Consider the following 15,043-nt stretch of genomic DNA (forward strand, 5'->3'; position numbering starts at 1 on the left):
ATGAATACGTGATTGATGGTTAAAATTATAGCAGCTTATTCCTTTAATCATAAGAACTTACTTATGCATCTATAAGGTATACTGGGATTTGCTAATCTACAGCATAATTGCAGCAAGTTTTCTTGCCGAAGAAGACCTAAATCATATTCAAGGTAAATTAAGCGTTGAAAGCCAAAAATTATATTTTAATATTTAAAGGCAATTATATAATTAAATACCATTATATTTGATAAGAAAGTTTGTAAACTAAATAAAACCATCAGTATTTCATGAGACTCTTATTATGTCACTATTTTTAGGTTTTTGGTTACCTTCTGGGAATGTAGTCAAAGAAAAGACGGTATCACTCTTCAGGGAAAAATTTAATGAGGTGAAAGTTGACTCTTAGTTCGGAAGGCAGCATATCTAACTTGGTATTGTCCTTGTGTCCAGAATTACTTAACATAATCTGAACTTCATTATTTATGATTATAACACTACTTCCTGAAATATTTCCTCTACCATATGACAGAACCCAGTCTTATTCTTCCAGTCACTTGCATATTTACTAAATGTTCACTCATTTATTCAATGAACATTTATTAAACATCACAGGTATCAGACACTGGGATGCTGTCCTCCCCACAATAACAAACCTGTCAGAGTATAAATGGATATTAACTGTGGTCTGACAATGGCTTTCTGAGTCTAGGACCTCTTCACTTCATACCTTTATAGATGCATAGTCACAAAATTTGATGATGTCAAGAGCTTTTCAATTATATGAGTACCCAAACAAAACTAACTTAAAGAGATTGTATGAATTGCCAATGTCACAGAGCTAGGATCACTCCAGGCTTCTTGAAGCTCGCCACCACCACTCCCCTGCCCACTTCTCCCTACTTACCTGAGATAGGTCTTATTTTCATTCTCCATTAGGACCACTTTTCATACAACCCCTCTTGATTCACTCATTCAACAAATATTTATGCTGGTTGTGTTCTAGGGAGCTCACAATTTCATCTTCTCCCCTATATCTGCTCATAACACCTGGTAGTTTTGACCTCTGTTAATCTAATCACCCTCAAATCATCACGCAGGTTATAAATCTCTAGAGTTATTCTTGACTCCTTTTTTTCCCTTTCTCTTCACATTCAATAAACCAATGGGTTCTGTTGATACTAATCACCAATTGTTTCTGGAATCTAGACTTTGCTGTTCATACCTTTAAAGGTACTCTAATTCGGGCCCCATCATACTTGCCTGGACTACTGAAATGGCCTTCAAGCTGATCTCCATACATTGAACTAGGATTGGAATTCTATACCACTGCAGGAATGAGTGCCGTTTCAGAGGAAAGAGGAGAAGGAGGAGGAAAAGGAGAACTTAACTGTTGTCACTTCACACTTAAAAAAAACATGATGGAGTAACAGATTTTATAATTTACTATTTTATACAGGAAAAGTTTTTTGTTTTTGTTTTTGTTTTTTAAGAACCAAAAAAAGAAACAACAACCCTTATCAAGAAATTGAAAGTCTTTCTCATTATGTATGGCCTCATCTGCTCCTTTTAACCTTTTCTCTCCTTGGTATGCTCTGAGCCCTGGCACCTCTGTATTCTCTCATCTGGTTTAGACCCTTAAATGGTCTCTATGCTCCAGTACATAATTCTTAATTCTTCCTGGAATGTGCTTCTCCTGCCTGGTTGACAAAGGCCCCCTGTTCTGTGACTCCCACAGGACACTGTATGGGAATTGTAGCCTTTATACCTCCTGCCATCTCACTGTTATTTTCACAACTGGATTCCTTCTAAGCACCTAGATTTCCACTTTTCTGTCACTTCTAAACCTCCAGTGTTGGCAAAGTGACTGGCACGTGGTAGGTGATCAGTAGGAGCTTACTGAATGTATAAATCACCCTTTGGGAAGAGGCAGAGACATAAATAATATTGTTTTCATGTATTTGTTGCAAAATGGAGGTATAAATGAAGACCATGGGAGCACAGAAGGCTTCACTCCCTTGTTAGCAGTCTTGCAGGAGAATAGTTCACAGGCTGATATCTGCTAGCAGGAAGGTTAATGCAGCTCCCTGAATACTTGTACCATAACTTGGGCCAGTTCATCCTTGTGAAGCCCACTTTAATTTTATCTTAAATCCTGAGTCAGACACAACTGAGAAAAGGTAAAGTCAAGTGAGACACTCAGTGACGCTCCCTGACTCTCTTCAGAGTTTCTCTTTGGCAGGAAGTATAACACAGTACCTGTATCATTGGGGCAGAGCTGGTTTTAGGGCTTTTTTGTCCTGCTGCAATCCGCACACCATTTGTCTTCTTCTCTGGGTAAATATGTGTCCAGTCAAATTTCCTGGGGACTGTGAGGCATGATTCCTCTTAGATATGTCAGCTTTTAGAGCCGTTGTTGGGTCCATACACTCTGTAATGTGTCTCCAGTAGGCAATGAATTGTCTGTTATGTCTGTCTTCCCCTCTCCATGTTACACTGTCCCACTTTCTCTTCTTTCAGGGACTGTTTCCATTACCACCCTAACTGTGCTGGCCTATGAACGTTATATTCGCGTGGTCCATGCCAGAGTGATCAATTTCTCCTGGGCCTGGAGGGCCATTACCTACATCTGGCTGTACTCACTGGCATGGTCTGGAGCACCTCTGCTGGGCTGGAACAGGTACATCCTGGATGTACACGGACTAGGCTGCTCTGTGGACTGGAAATCCAAGGACGCCAATGACTCCTCCTTTGTGCTTTTCTTATTTCTTGGCTGCCTGGTGGTGCCTGTGGGCGTCATAGCCCATTGCTATGGCCATATTCTGTATTCCGTTCGCATGGTGAGTTGAAGACTTCAAATGTCCCTCCCCTAAACTATGTCCAGGGTGGAAAATTCTGTGTGGAAAACAGTCAAACTCTTCCTACATGAACAGTGGTTGTCTGCAGCTAAAACAGCTCTACCGGACTTCCCACTTGATATAATTGTGCACGCTAAAAGACCCATGAGGAATGACATCTACTCTATATACGCCACTCTCTAAACCACAAAGAGGAAGGAAAGGGGTTCTAGACAGACAAAATCAACAACAACGAAGAACACCTGCATTCTCCAGCACTCGTAGACTTCAAGAACTCTAACCAAGGAAATTCCACACTTCCTATCATTTTATTCATTCAAAGGTCACATAAACCCACTAGAGAATAGTACAGATATTTTTTTCTGGAAATCACTTTTGAATCATAAAGCATAAGAACTGATCACCAGCAGGGTTCCTGTTGGGTGCTAGCAAGGAGTCTGAAGTGACAGTATGGGGCACACTCCATATGCAAGTCTCCTACTTTACCCATGTATGTTTTCCTTGCTCACTCACTGTGTCTTCCTGTTCTGTGTCTTCTTTCCTCAGAACTCCTGCTCATCAGTCTCCTGCTCATCTTGATAATCCCCTCTAGCTTTCATGTTTTATAAAAAAAAAGAAAGAAAGAAAAAGATAAAACCTCTTTGCCTTGACATACATCACTTTAAATCATAACCAGTGGCTGGTTCTCTGTCTCTCTGTCTCTCTCTCCCTTCCTCCATCCATCTCTCCACCCTTCTGTCCATCTCTCTTTCTACCATATGAGAACACATTGAGAAGGTAGCCATCTCTGAGCTGAGAAAAGAGGTCCCATAATGAAACCTACCATGCTGGCACATTGACCTTGGACTTCTCAGCCTCCATATTTGTGAGAAATACATTTCTGTTGTCTAAGCCACTCAGTCTAGGGTATATTGTTAGGGGAGCTCAAGCTAAGATATTTACTAAGCACTGAGAATACAACACTGTGTAATTTATAGCTCCTGTATCAAAGAGTTTGTAGTTTACATTCAGCTAGTCGTTATTCCTTAACCCATTGCAAATTGGTCTCCTTCCTTGATCACACTGTCACAGAAACAGCCCTCATTAAGGTAATTGATAATATACCAAATGTTAGTTCCAATGGGCACATTTCTATTTTTTTCCTGGCATCCGTGGCATTTAACACTTGTGATGTTATTGACAACTTCCACCGAACTATGGTTTCTCCTCCACTAGAACCCCATTCTCTCCTATAGTTATTGTTGACTCTGGACCATCTTCTTAGGTCTCTGCCAAGGGCTGCTTCCCATAGGCCTACCTGCATTCTGTGTTTAGCCCTCTTCTCATACTACACACTGGCCTTCGGCATCTCATATGCTCTTAGGATTTCTCCTTCTAACAATAGCGTGGTGACTTTGGAATCTCTATTTCTGACCCAGGATGTTCTTCTGACCTCTGTCAGATCCCATAGTCAGTTGCCTATTGCACACCTCCACTGGAATGGCCCCCAGACTCATCAGATTCTATGTGTGTGAAGACGAATTGGTCATCCCTCCCTCTAGATCTGCTGCTTCCGCATTCCCTTTCTCAGTAAATGGTCATTATTCCTCAGCCAAAAATAATAGAGTAAATCTTGGACTATTCCTCATCCAGGTCTCCCCTACACCCAATCAATTATTGATTTCATCTATTCAACCTCAAATATTTTTCCATATGTCCCTTATCCCTTCTCCTATTGCCACAGACTCAATTCAAAGGGGCCCTAGTTTTTCTTCCTTTATTCTTGCTTTCATCTAATCCATTTTTCTATACACTTCCATTAGAGTAGTTGTTCTCAAATACAAATTTTCTCAAGTCATTTCCCAGCTTAAAATCCTTTAGAGGTTCCCCTACCTTCATGATTTAAAAATATAAAGCCCCTGAGTATGACTACCAGGGTCCTGCAAGGCCATCTCTTATCTGCATGTCCAGCTTTATTTCTTAATATGCCTTCCCTCTTGCTACCTCAGGCTCCAGCCAAGTGCAATATTTCTTGTTCCCAGAACTTAACATGGGTTCTTTTACCTCTTTGCCTTGACACGTTTCCTTTCCCTGGAACATTCTGTCCCACCTTACTTGGCTGCCTCATACTCACCTCAGAAGGCTGAGCTCAGGATCTTCTAGCCCTTACCCATATCTGAATCAGTTACCCATCTTGTGTGTTCCCATATCCCTCTCTGGTCACCTCCTCCATGGCATGTATCACCTACGGAAGTAACGTGTGCTGTCACCCTCAGCATACAGTGAATTCCTTAAAAGCAGAGACCCAGTCTTTAAGTTTTCACCTATAGCTGGAACAATACTTTCAAACAATAGTTGATCAAAGACTATTTTTGGAATGAGCTACAGGCAGTGTTCATAGGAAGGAGAAGTGGTACAAGGGTAAAGAGACTTGACTCTAGACAGCAATATTCTCCACTCAGAACCTGGCACCATAATCACCTCTATTTCCTTATCCAGAGGTGTGATGCATAGCAGTGATGGAGAAATAGCTTCTCACATAAGAATGAGGACACACAGTGAAGTTGTTGAAAATCTACAGGTGTCTGGATCAATAAGCACTATTTATGTAGGGAGAGAACACTTTTACTGGGACTACATGGAGAATCGTCTTAAGTGGTTCATCCTTCAGGACAAATTCAACTGTGCATGTGCTTTTGCTTCATCCACAACAGTTTTTAAAAATACACTCAAATGATTGAACAAATAGGGCGAGACATGAAGTAGAGCTCTTTATTTGGAAAACATTGAAAGAATAGAGTGAAAGAATAGATAATGATAAAACAGAGAGGTAAAAAAAGAGATAAATGAAAAATAATCATGGACATATTCAAATATGTCAATATGTCAATATGTTTGTATATTCACATATACAAACCCAAATAATCCAAAACATTAGAACCATATCTTTATGCCAAAGAGGAACTGTGAAAGTATAGTCCAATATTTTCCTTAAATTAACTTCTGCAGCATACATGTAATTCCAAGATGATAAATGCGGGCTCTGCTTTCAAAAATGGTAAGAGGATGGGGACTGAATTACCCAGAAAAGGTAGAGATGAGTCTGTGGGTCCCTAGGTGGCGGGGAATTGGGGATGGATGATTGAACTGTCATCTTATTACTTGTTAGTTGAAACTTTGAGGAGCCAAAACTCATGATTCCTAATATCCTATAGTATCATAAAAGTACAAATCCATAGAAGTATATTAGTTTCAAATATAATTCCAATGTAAACAAATACTCTTGAGAACAATCCCACAAAGTCTTATGTATGGAAGTGGGACCCAACTTCTGTTAACTCTAATAGGTTATTCATTTGAACGTCCTTTAGTCTTGATTCTCAGAGGAAGTAATTGATTGTTTAATGTCACACAGAGGGCAAAAGTGGTGGATCTGGGATATGGACCCAGAACTAATTCCAAATCCAGAGCTTTCACTAGAACTCCACAACCTTCTTAAAAACTCTGGGGGGAAATCTCCCACCCACCCCCCAAAAAATGCTGTTGTGAAAATAGAATAGTATCCTATCATATTAAATAAAATAGTTTCTTTTAAAATAGAATTGCACATGGGGCACCAGGGTGGCTTAGTTTGTTGAGCGTCCAACTTTGGCTCAGGTCATGATCTTGTATTTGTGGGTTCAAGCCCCACGCTGGGATCTGTGCTGACAGCTCAGAGCCTGGAACCTGCTTTTGATTCTGTGTCTCCCTCTCTCTCTGCCCCTCCCCTGCTTGCACTCTGTCTCTCTCTGTCTCTCAAAAAATAAAACAAAACATGAAAAAGGTTTAAATAGAATTGCACACAAAGAAAATAATGGTATCAGACATTTGACAACCACGCCCACTCCTACACATTCCCTCTACTCTTAAAAAACTCAACACTTTAATTACCCATTAACCCTTCCATTTTCTGTGAATATGAATATGTGTTTCTACTAAGAATATAGTTTCCTAAATATAATTTTAGGTAGTATAAATAATTTAGCTACATCAATTCAAATGTACTCTTAAATACTATAAGCACATGTTCTGATTTATTTGGAATTTTTTTCCTTAATTTTTATGACAATGCTAGAATAAAAGGAACACCTTTTGAACATTTGTTGTTCAAAAGGAACATTTGTTGAAATGCAATAAATTTCTCAGTTTAAAATTATATGTGAAGTATAAACAGTATGTACAATACCTTTTTTAAATTTAAAAAAAAATTGTATTTTTGTAGCAAAATTAGCCTTTTAGAATGGTCAGAAAAAACTATTTTATTCAAAACATGATTTTGGTGTAGAGGAATATTTTCCCCCACCCCCTAATAATACATTTATAATAACAATAGAAGGAACTTCTAAGGAAACTTTAAGAAACCTGAACAACTTTCAGACTGTAGACCATTGTTCCTCAGTGCCTTTACTGGGGATAAATTAAGATCAGATTTGCTGAGTTTACACGGATATGGCTACAAGCATTCTCTGCACCTGAGTCCTGATGAAACCAAGCATAAGCAAGGTCGCCATCAGATCCCACTTTGTAGTAATAGTCATTGGCTCGGAGTTGGAAGTCACCATAGCTTGCAGCAAGAATTCATCTGGCAATTAAGTTTCATCGAGACCAGCTTAACCAGGCAGAACTGACATCATATGCTTTCTGCCTGGTTTGAGAAGTGGAGCATTATGGTTTGGTGTCTGCATATCTATTATTGAAACAGCATAAGAAAAGGATTCTTTCATTTTCAACCTTTTCTTTCTTCTTTCTGCAGCTTCGTTGTGTTGAAGATCTTCAGACAATTCAAGTGATTAAGATTTTAAGATATGAAAAGAAAGTGGCCAAAATGTGCTTTTTAATGATATCTACCTTCCTGATCTTTTGGATGCCTTATATCGTGATCTGTTTCTTGGTGGTTAATGGTTATGGACACCTGGTCACTCCAACAGTCTCAATTGTTTCATATCTCTTTGCTAAATCAAGTACTGTATATAATCCAGTTATTTATATCTTCATGATAAGAAAGGTAAGCATAATAATAATAAACTCATTGTTTTCACTATACATATGTGACTGTTGGAAATATAATACTTTTATAGAGGTTATTCAGAAGAGCTTCAGCGATAAAAACCTAAATCAAGAATTCTAGAGGAAACTAAAGTGTTCAGGAAGAAATGTAAGATATTCCCAAAGAAAATAGTAAAAATTCTAAGATCTACCAAGAGATCTTAAGTAAAAATCTATTGAAATTAACATTTATCAGAAAACATTTTATGTTCAAAGTTAAAATTCATTTAAAATTCTTATAGTACTATGGAGGTTATCCATTATTTCTACAAAACACCATGAGACAGGCACCAATACTATTCCTTACTTTATTTATAAATTAATAACATAGGTTCAAAGAAGTTAAATGACTTGCCTGATCCAGGAATTGTTGGTGCCTGGATTCCAACCTTGTTTGCTTGAATACCAAAATCTACACACATAGCTCCCCACTTGGGGTTACAGATATTATTAACAATTAGTTGGGTTATTATTCATGTACCATGGCCAGCGTGTAGCTCAAATTAATCTGGCTTCAGAAACTCCTCTAGATCTAATGGGAAGCTTATTTCTGTGGTAGAAAGGTTTTGACTTGGTGGTTGTCAGTTATAACTAAGAAAGCCCTCATTATGATTGCTATGAAGCTAAGCCTCTAAGTTGCAAAGTTTAAAAATCAGAGAATTTAAAAGTTATGAATAATAGTTAATTACTCCATTGGAATTTTAAGTTAACAGGTCACACTAATATCAGATAATAACTACTCAGGCTACTAATGCTCAAGAATTTGGAATAACAGGGCATTTTTTAAATTAACCTTATAATATTCACTGCTAAATCTCCCTCTCTCTTCTCACTTTCGTATGGTTTCGATCTGTATTCACTGATCTTTCTTTCTCATGTTGCCTTCATTAACTGTTTACTTGAACCCAGAGAATTTCAACTTGGAGTCCTTACAATCTGAGAATTACTTGAATTGACTTTAGGAGAGTCATGAGAACCCTGAAACTTGGTCATAAAACTTTTTAAGAATGTTCACATGTGAATTGTTTTTAGCAAGATAGATTATAACTGATTTTCTGAAGAAGTATAAGACCTCCATATTTTAAAAACTACCACCTCGACAGGCAAATAAGTACGTTTTAAATATATTACCTAACAATTGTTTTTTTATGTTCTTCCTCTGGGCCAATGGGTCATACATTAGTTCTTGGAAAACTTTAAAATGCATACACCACAGCTGGAGAGATTGTGAAAACAAAAGTGCATATTCAGATTTGCTATGCTGGGTGCCTGAGATTCTGCATTTTGATAAGTTTCCACGTGGTTCCCATGTTTCTGGTTCCCAGGAGCACACTTTGAACTAGAAGTCTAAAAGATACAATAAACAAACAAAAACAAACAAATACATAAAACAATAGTCCTTATCTTCAAGGAGCTCACCATTTATGTGGGAAAACATATTTGGGCATACATACTCTAAACCCTTATAATGATTTATCTTTAGCACTTAACCTGATATAAGAAGCAGTAATTTGATGAAGAAATAGTCTCAAATATTTTTGAATGTAAGTATAAACTAAATACTAACTTGTATATAAGTGGGGTTTAAAGAAGACAGAAACCAATGTAGCTGGTTATCATAATTTTCATTACTACTCCCTGATCTGTGAAAGCCCATGGATAAACCCATGTATTTTGCTCTGAAAAAAGGGGATAAAAGTTAAATTAAATAACTTATGGTTCAGCATTGTGTCCAGGACAGAGGGAAGAATCATGGGCACCGGTGAACTCTAGCATTCTCCACTGTAGTATTTTTTCTCTAAATGCTTTGTAATCTTGATAGAAAAAAAAAATTCTTTTCCTAGTTAACAGAAAATTAGTGAGACAGCAGACTTTAAACTCTGCAAGAAGGGCCTTGTCATTCTTTGCTGCCCAAAATATTCCCAAATTGTAGCACAGTGGCTATCACCTAGTAGGTGCTCACTGAATATTTGTGGAAGGCATTGATGTTCAAACTTCCTTAAAGAAATGGATTTAGTTGCCCTCATAGAAGGTGCATGAAACTTGAATCCACAGAGGTTATAATAGTCCTATATGATTTTGTTAATGAGAATTATAATAAATAGAAAACATTAAGACTCCAGGTTTATTTAGGTACATCTGAGCATTGCCACCTAACCCCATACACACATAAGCTAACAAATAAAAAAGAACAACCAAAATCAAACTCAACTAATTTTATTGAATGTTAATCCAGATTAAGGGCCAAATGTTTACTTAATATTCAACTTTATTTTCTCCCTGCCCAGTTTCGAAGATCCCTTCTGCAACTGCTATGTTTCCGACTGCTGAGATGCCAGAGGCCTGCTAAGGACCTACCAACCAATGGGAGTGAAATGCAGATCAGACCCATTGTGATGTCACAAAAAGATGGGGACAGGCCAAAGAAAAAAGTGACTTTTAATTCTTCTTCCATCATTTTTATCATCACCAGTGATGAATCACTGTCAGTTGAAGACAGTGACAAAACCAGTGTGTCAAAAGTTGATGTAATCCAAGTCCGTCCTTTATAGGAAGGAATAGTGGTAATGAAAGACAAGGCCTTGTATTGAAAACCACTTTTAGGCTTCCATTATAAGGACTGTTTTGGAATCCTCATTCTATGTTAATATTGTTGGAAAGGAAAAATTTTCCTCTGCCCTACAAGATTCTTCTGGCTGGTCTAGGAATTAAATTAACATCAGACAGATTAACAGGAGAAAAAAAAAAGTTTAATTCTGTGTGCAAGGAGGCCAAGTAATAAAATTGAGACCCAAAGAAATAAATGAGCAAGGCATGCAGCTTTCATACATTTTAGACAAAGAAACATAAATCTATAAGGAATTGTCAGGACAAAGAAACTTATGTTTGGGAGCTTCAGTTAGAGTTCTAAACAGAATTTGGGCTGGGGTAGTAATTTAGTAAAAGTAACAAGGTTTGCTTATTTGGACTTCTTCAGCTCTGAATTCTCTGTCTCTGATGATACAGATGTCCCTCTAACCTCCTGGTGCAGGGAGGTATCTTTCGCGTGAGAGATTTCCTGCTTTCAGGGGAACAAAGGAAGGTCAGAGCATCTTTTATACACTTGCTGTTTCTTAATAACTTGAATTCAAAGTAATCATGCGATTGTGGCATATTTTGGGGCAGCCTACCCTAGGGCCCCACAATATCAACAGAACTTTTGTGGCCCAGCAGGAAATATGAATTGCCCATACGCTTTCTGGCCACTGGAAACAACTGAGCAAGACAAATTGTTTTAATTCAATGGGTGCTTTCCATAATGAAAAACCACTTATGGCACAAGATGGGCATCTGGCACCATCAACTTCTAACATGTTGGAAATTTTCATTTTGAATATATTTTTTTTAAATGACACTATTTTCCAAGGCACATAGATGTTTTTCTCAAAAATACTTAGCTGTAGTTACGGCTCAAAAATAGCTGTAAAAATAACTTTGTATCATACACATGTGAAATCACTAGGAAATCTCGAATTTTCTGTAGTGTTGGATCCTAATCACTGTCACATCCTATGTTTGACCAATCAAATTTATCAGAGTCAATTCTAGGGTGACAAAGAAATTCAGCGCCCTGGCTTCCTCCAAAACAAAAGACTTGCCATATATGCAGTATGATAAAGATGAGTTTCAGATGAATATGCTGCTAAGCAAGCTCTAGAAGGGTTATTAAAAAGCACACAGCAAAGATGGTGAATTTCAAGCTAATCATAGCATCTAGGAAATCATACACTATCAGAGGGTGTACATGAAGAAGGATGTGTTGATGGCAGATAGGTATCTCCATCTGTTTCATTTCAAACATAACTTGGCCAGATTATCCTTTTTAACAACTTGCCACAATTTTGCCAAGAGTTTTGGGTTTAGAAAAGAAGTTCCAAGCAAAAAATGAAACCTAATTTGAAGGGGGTGAAAGTAAGTGTAAAGCAGTACTCATAAAGTGTATTATTTAATCTCTTTTGCTCTTCAATCAGTCTACTGGACAATCAATGCTCAGTGTCAGTAAAGAGGCCATTTCCCCATAAGTCATTGTTTAGACTTAACATGGATTATTAGAACTCAAAGGTTTCTTTGACAATGTAAAACAGAAACTGAATCATTGTATTGCCTAGTTTTTATTTCTTGGATGACTATCCCACTTAGTGGAGCATCTACATAACTAATCACGTTTGAAAGACTTCTAAGTAATTCAGTTGGCCTATTGAAGAAGGAAGAACCAAAGAAAATGTTTTCACTAAATGAAATTTTCAAAATCAAGTTTATTGCTGGTTCTGCCATAGCAAGTTAGTAAACTGCTTCTGGGAGTCTTAAATGGAGTAATTTCTATGAAAACTGTCTTCCCTTATTTCCTTTCCACTCTGTTGTATATATTATTTAATTTGTAAATAAAACTCTTCTTAGTCTTCACTTAGTATGGCATTAATGGCCCTTTTTTAATCTTCAAAAGGTAATACTGGCCTTTGAAGACTGTGAAGTAAAATTTGTTCATTTTGTAACTCTCTAGAGTGCCCCAAATTCCTCATTTACATTTCTAGTTTTAGTACGTGAATCTGAGTTCTGTGTTGGAGAAGTTCCATCCAGGGGATCAAAAGTGAACTTAACATGTTTGCCAAATTGTAATTTTTAGTCCTAGGTGTTGAGTCAATCTTATCATGACCTTCTTTATGTCCTTTAAAGAAAGGATGTCATCTGTCTTCCTCAAGGCCTCTGGTGTTTTACTTTTGGAGAAGTGAAAGAGATCTTAGTCATTGCATTTTTATATTTAGAATGACCACACCTATGTGTAGTGTTGTAGGAAAACTGCCTTTTGCAACTTTAACTGGTGGTTTGGGGTTGTTTTTTTTTTCTTTTTTTTTTTTTTCAATAATTTCAACAAACACAGAGAAATTCTATACTGAATTTCATTGTAAGCTGGCATATATCTTGCACTAGTGAATTAAATATGATAGAAACATGGTTTTGATCCTTAGTTTGGGTTATGATGAAATTAAACTATTTGCTACTTCAGAACCTTTCTGTCACCTGCTAATGACACTGGGAATTTCTTTTAGTGACTCCATGGAGTTTGCAGGAAAACAGGTCCTGTTTTCTGGAAGTAAGTGAGCCAGTCCCATGGTCTTCTGACATAGTGCAGGGGTCTCAGTGACATGGAGCACATAAGTAGGTAGGTGCTACCGATGGCTATCAGTGTTCCAAAGAAAAAGAGTCCTTTATTTATCACCTGTGAAAACAGCAAGAAGTCTCATTTCATTTGTCCAGAGATTAAAATCTTAAAAGACTTCCTTCTTAAACAACCAAGGAGTATACAATTTCTTCTTTATTCTTTAACCTGAAACAGCACTTTAATTGAATGGCCACTAGGTCAAGGCCTACAATGACCAGTGAGGTCTAGAATTTGGAGCTTTCCTCCTGTCTCTGTCCTTTCTCCATTCCCAGAAATAACTGAGTCCATGTGTTCTGTATAAAGAGTTCTTTGCAGTCTCCCTGTGTATAGCCATGAAAAAAACCCCCACATAGTTTAGAAAAAAAGAGTTGTGAGTGTTATTTTAGAAGAGTACTGTGCTGAACCCACAAATGACTCAGTCACTGCTCAGAACCTGCACAAAGTCTCCGTGAGAATTGACTTGGCACTAAGTTTCTTGCATTCTCATTGGCGTCACTGTCTTTCTCCTATTAGTCTTTTGGCTCCTTGAGGGCAGGGATCCTATTTTATTCATCTTTGTAAGAATAAATCTAGATTTCTTCCAATCAAGGCTCCACACAGCAAAGCAATCTTTCTAAAATCCACCCCTGAATCTATTAGCCTCCATTGGTCTCCCTGCTTCCCTCAATATAATATTCAAAATCCTTGAGGTCCTTCTTACCATCCCAGCTGCATCTCTGGCCATTCTCACACCTGTGGGCTGCCTTCCAGCCCCATGGATCCCCACCCACCCTGGCCACTCCCATTCTCCTCCAGGGCAGCTCTGCCTCTCCACCAGTCTTCACCAGCTTCTGAGCTACATGAGGAGAGGGGCTGTTGCTTATTCATCACCATGCTCAGCTCTGTCTCTACATGTTAAATAAAATCATTTGTTGAATGAATAAAGTTGTTAGATTTCCAAATCTGAAGACCAGAAATCTGAATGTCTACTTAGTGGCATCTCTGGGTCAACTTCCCAAAATAAACTATGGCATTACATTGAAATTAGATTGTGTTTTATAAGTGATTCAATTCTGTCCAATTTTACAAATTAAATCCATAAGAGTATTTCAGCAGCAAAAGCCAATTTGCTAAATAAAAGTAGTCATGTTGCTAAAATAAAGTAAGAAGTTTAGAAATAGTAGCATCTGTTTCTTTTTTGAATTTCTTCCCTTCAGAAGCACTCCCTCACTCTCTCTCTCTCCCTCTTTCTCTTTCTCTTTTTGTAATTTTGTTCATTAGGCACTTTTCCCTCTGTGTACCCAGGACAGTTTTTATTTGGAAGCAAACATTTAGTGTCTATCACATCATTTCTGTATTTGCCTGAAGAATCATAACCATACCACTATGAACTTCAATTTATTCTGACCTTTTTCTGCCAATGCCAGCGCAGCACTGCCTCATGGTATCTTATTCTGGAGAAGGCAACCTATAAGGAAGTTTAAAAAGTATTCTCGTGATTCTTTAATGGATAAACAGAAGAATAAAATGAGGAGATGTCTTAAATCCAGACCTTACCATGGTATAGAGAGGGATAAAGGTAGATGGCATAATAGCATGAAGAAATCTCTCCATGGTTTTTTGGAAGATGAACCACCTCGAGTTGACATGTGCTCGCATCTGCAATAATGTAAGAGTCTTAAAGAATATCTCAAATGAATAGCCTTTATTTATTTACTACAACTTATTATTATACTTCATTCCTATTCACTGCAAATCTGGACACGAAGTAGTCAAATTCTTGTTTCCTTAACAGTTATTTCCAATCCTTTTCAGTAAAAGTATAAGACATTACCTTGAAAAGGTTGAGCGATTGCACAAAACATGTTATAGAACTCTATTTTGCTCAGGGGGCAATATGGGAACTCTATTTCAGCAAAAGTCTTGTTCAGTCAGATCTGGGGATAGTCTGTGGGACCAAAGA

General features: G+C 37.7%; 2 protein-coding genes across 2 annotated transcripts in view; one reads left to right on the forward strand and one right to left on the reverse strand.

Moving 5' to 3' along the window:
• The window catches only part of OPN3 (opsin 3), a 41,356-nt gene extending 30,647 nt beyond the window's left edge, over positions 1–10,709 (forward strand). Inside the window, exons 2-4 of the mRNA XM_042924892.1 lie at positions 2,500–2,819; positions 7,609–7,860; positions 10,190–10,709. Of these exons, the coding sequence (XP_042780826.1) occupies positions 2,500–2,819; positions 7,609–7,860; positions 10,190–10,453 (836 nt within the window). The 3' untranslated portion in view covers positions 10,454–10,709. The remainder of the gene's footprint in view (positions 1–2,499; positions 2,820–7,608; positions 7,861–10,189) is intronic.
• Positions 10,710–12,183: 1,474 nt separating this feature from the next.
• Positions 12,184–15,043, reverse strand: part of KMO (kynurenine 3-monooxygenase) — a 37,438-nt gene continuing 34,578 nt past the window's right edge. Inside the window, 4 exon segments of the mRNA XM_042926267.1 lie at positions 12,184–13,024; positions 13,027–13,158; positions 14,489–14,548; positions 14,638–14,739. Of these exon segments, the coding sequence (XP_042782201.1) occupies positions 12,956–13,024; positions 13,027–13,158; positions 14,489–14,548; positions 14,638–14,739 (363 nt within the window). The 3' untranslated portion in view covers positions 12,184–12,955.

The sequence above is a fragment of the Panthera leo genome, chromosome F3, assembly GCF_018350215.1.
Source record: "Panthera leo isolate Ple1 chromosome F3, P.leo_Ple1_pat1.1, whole genome shotgun sequence".
Taxonomy (NCBI): Eukaryota; Metazoa; Chordata; class Mammalia; order Carnivora; family Felidae; genus Panthera; species Panthera leo.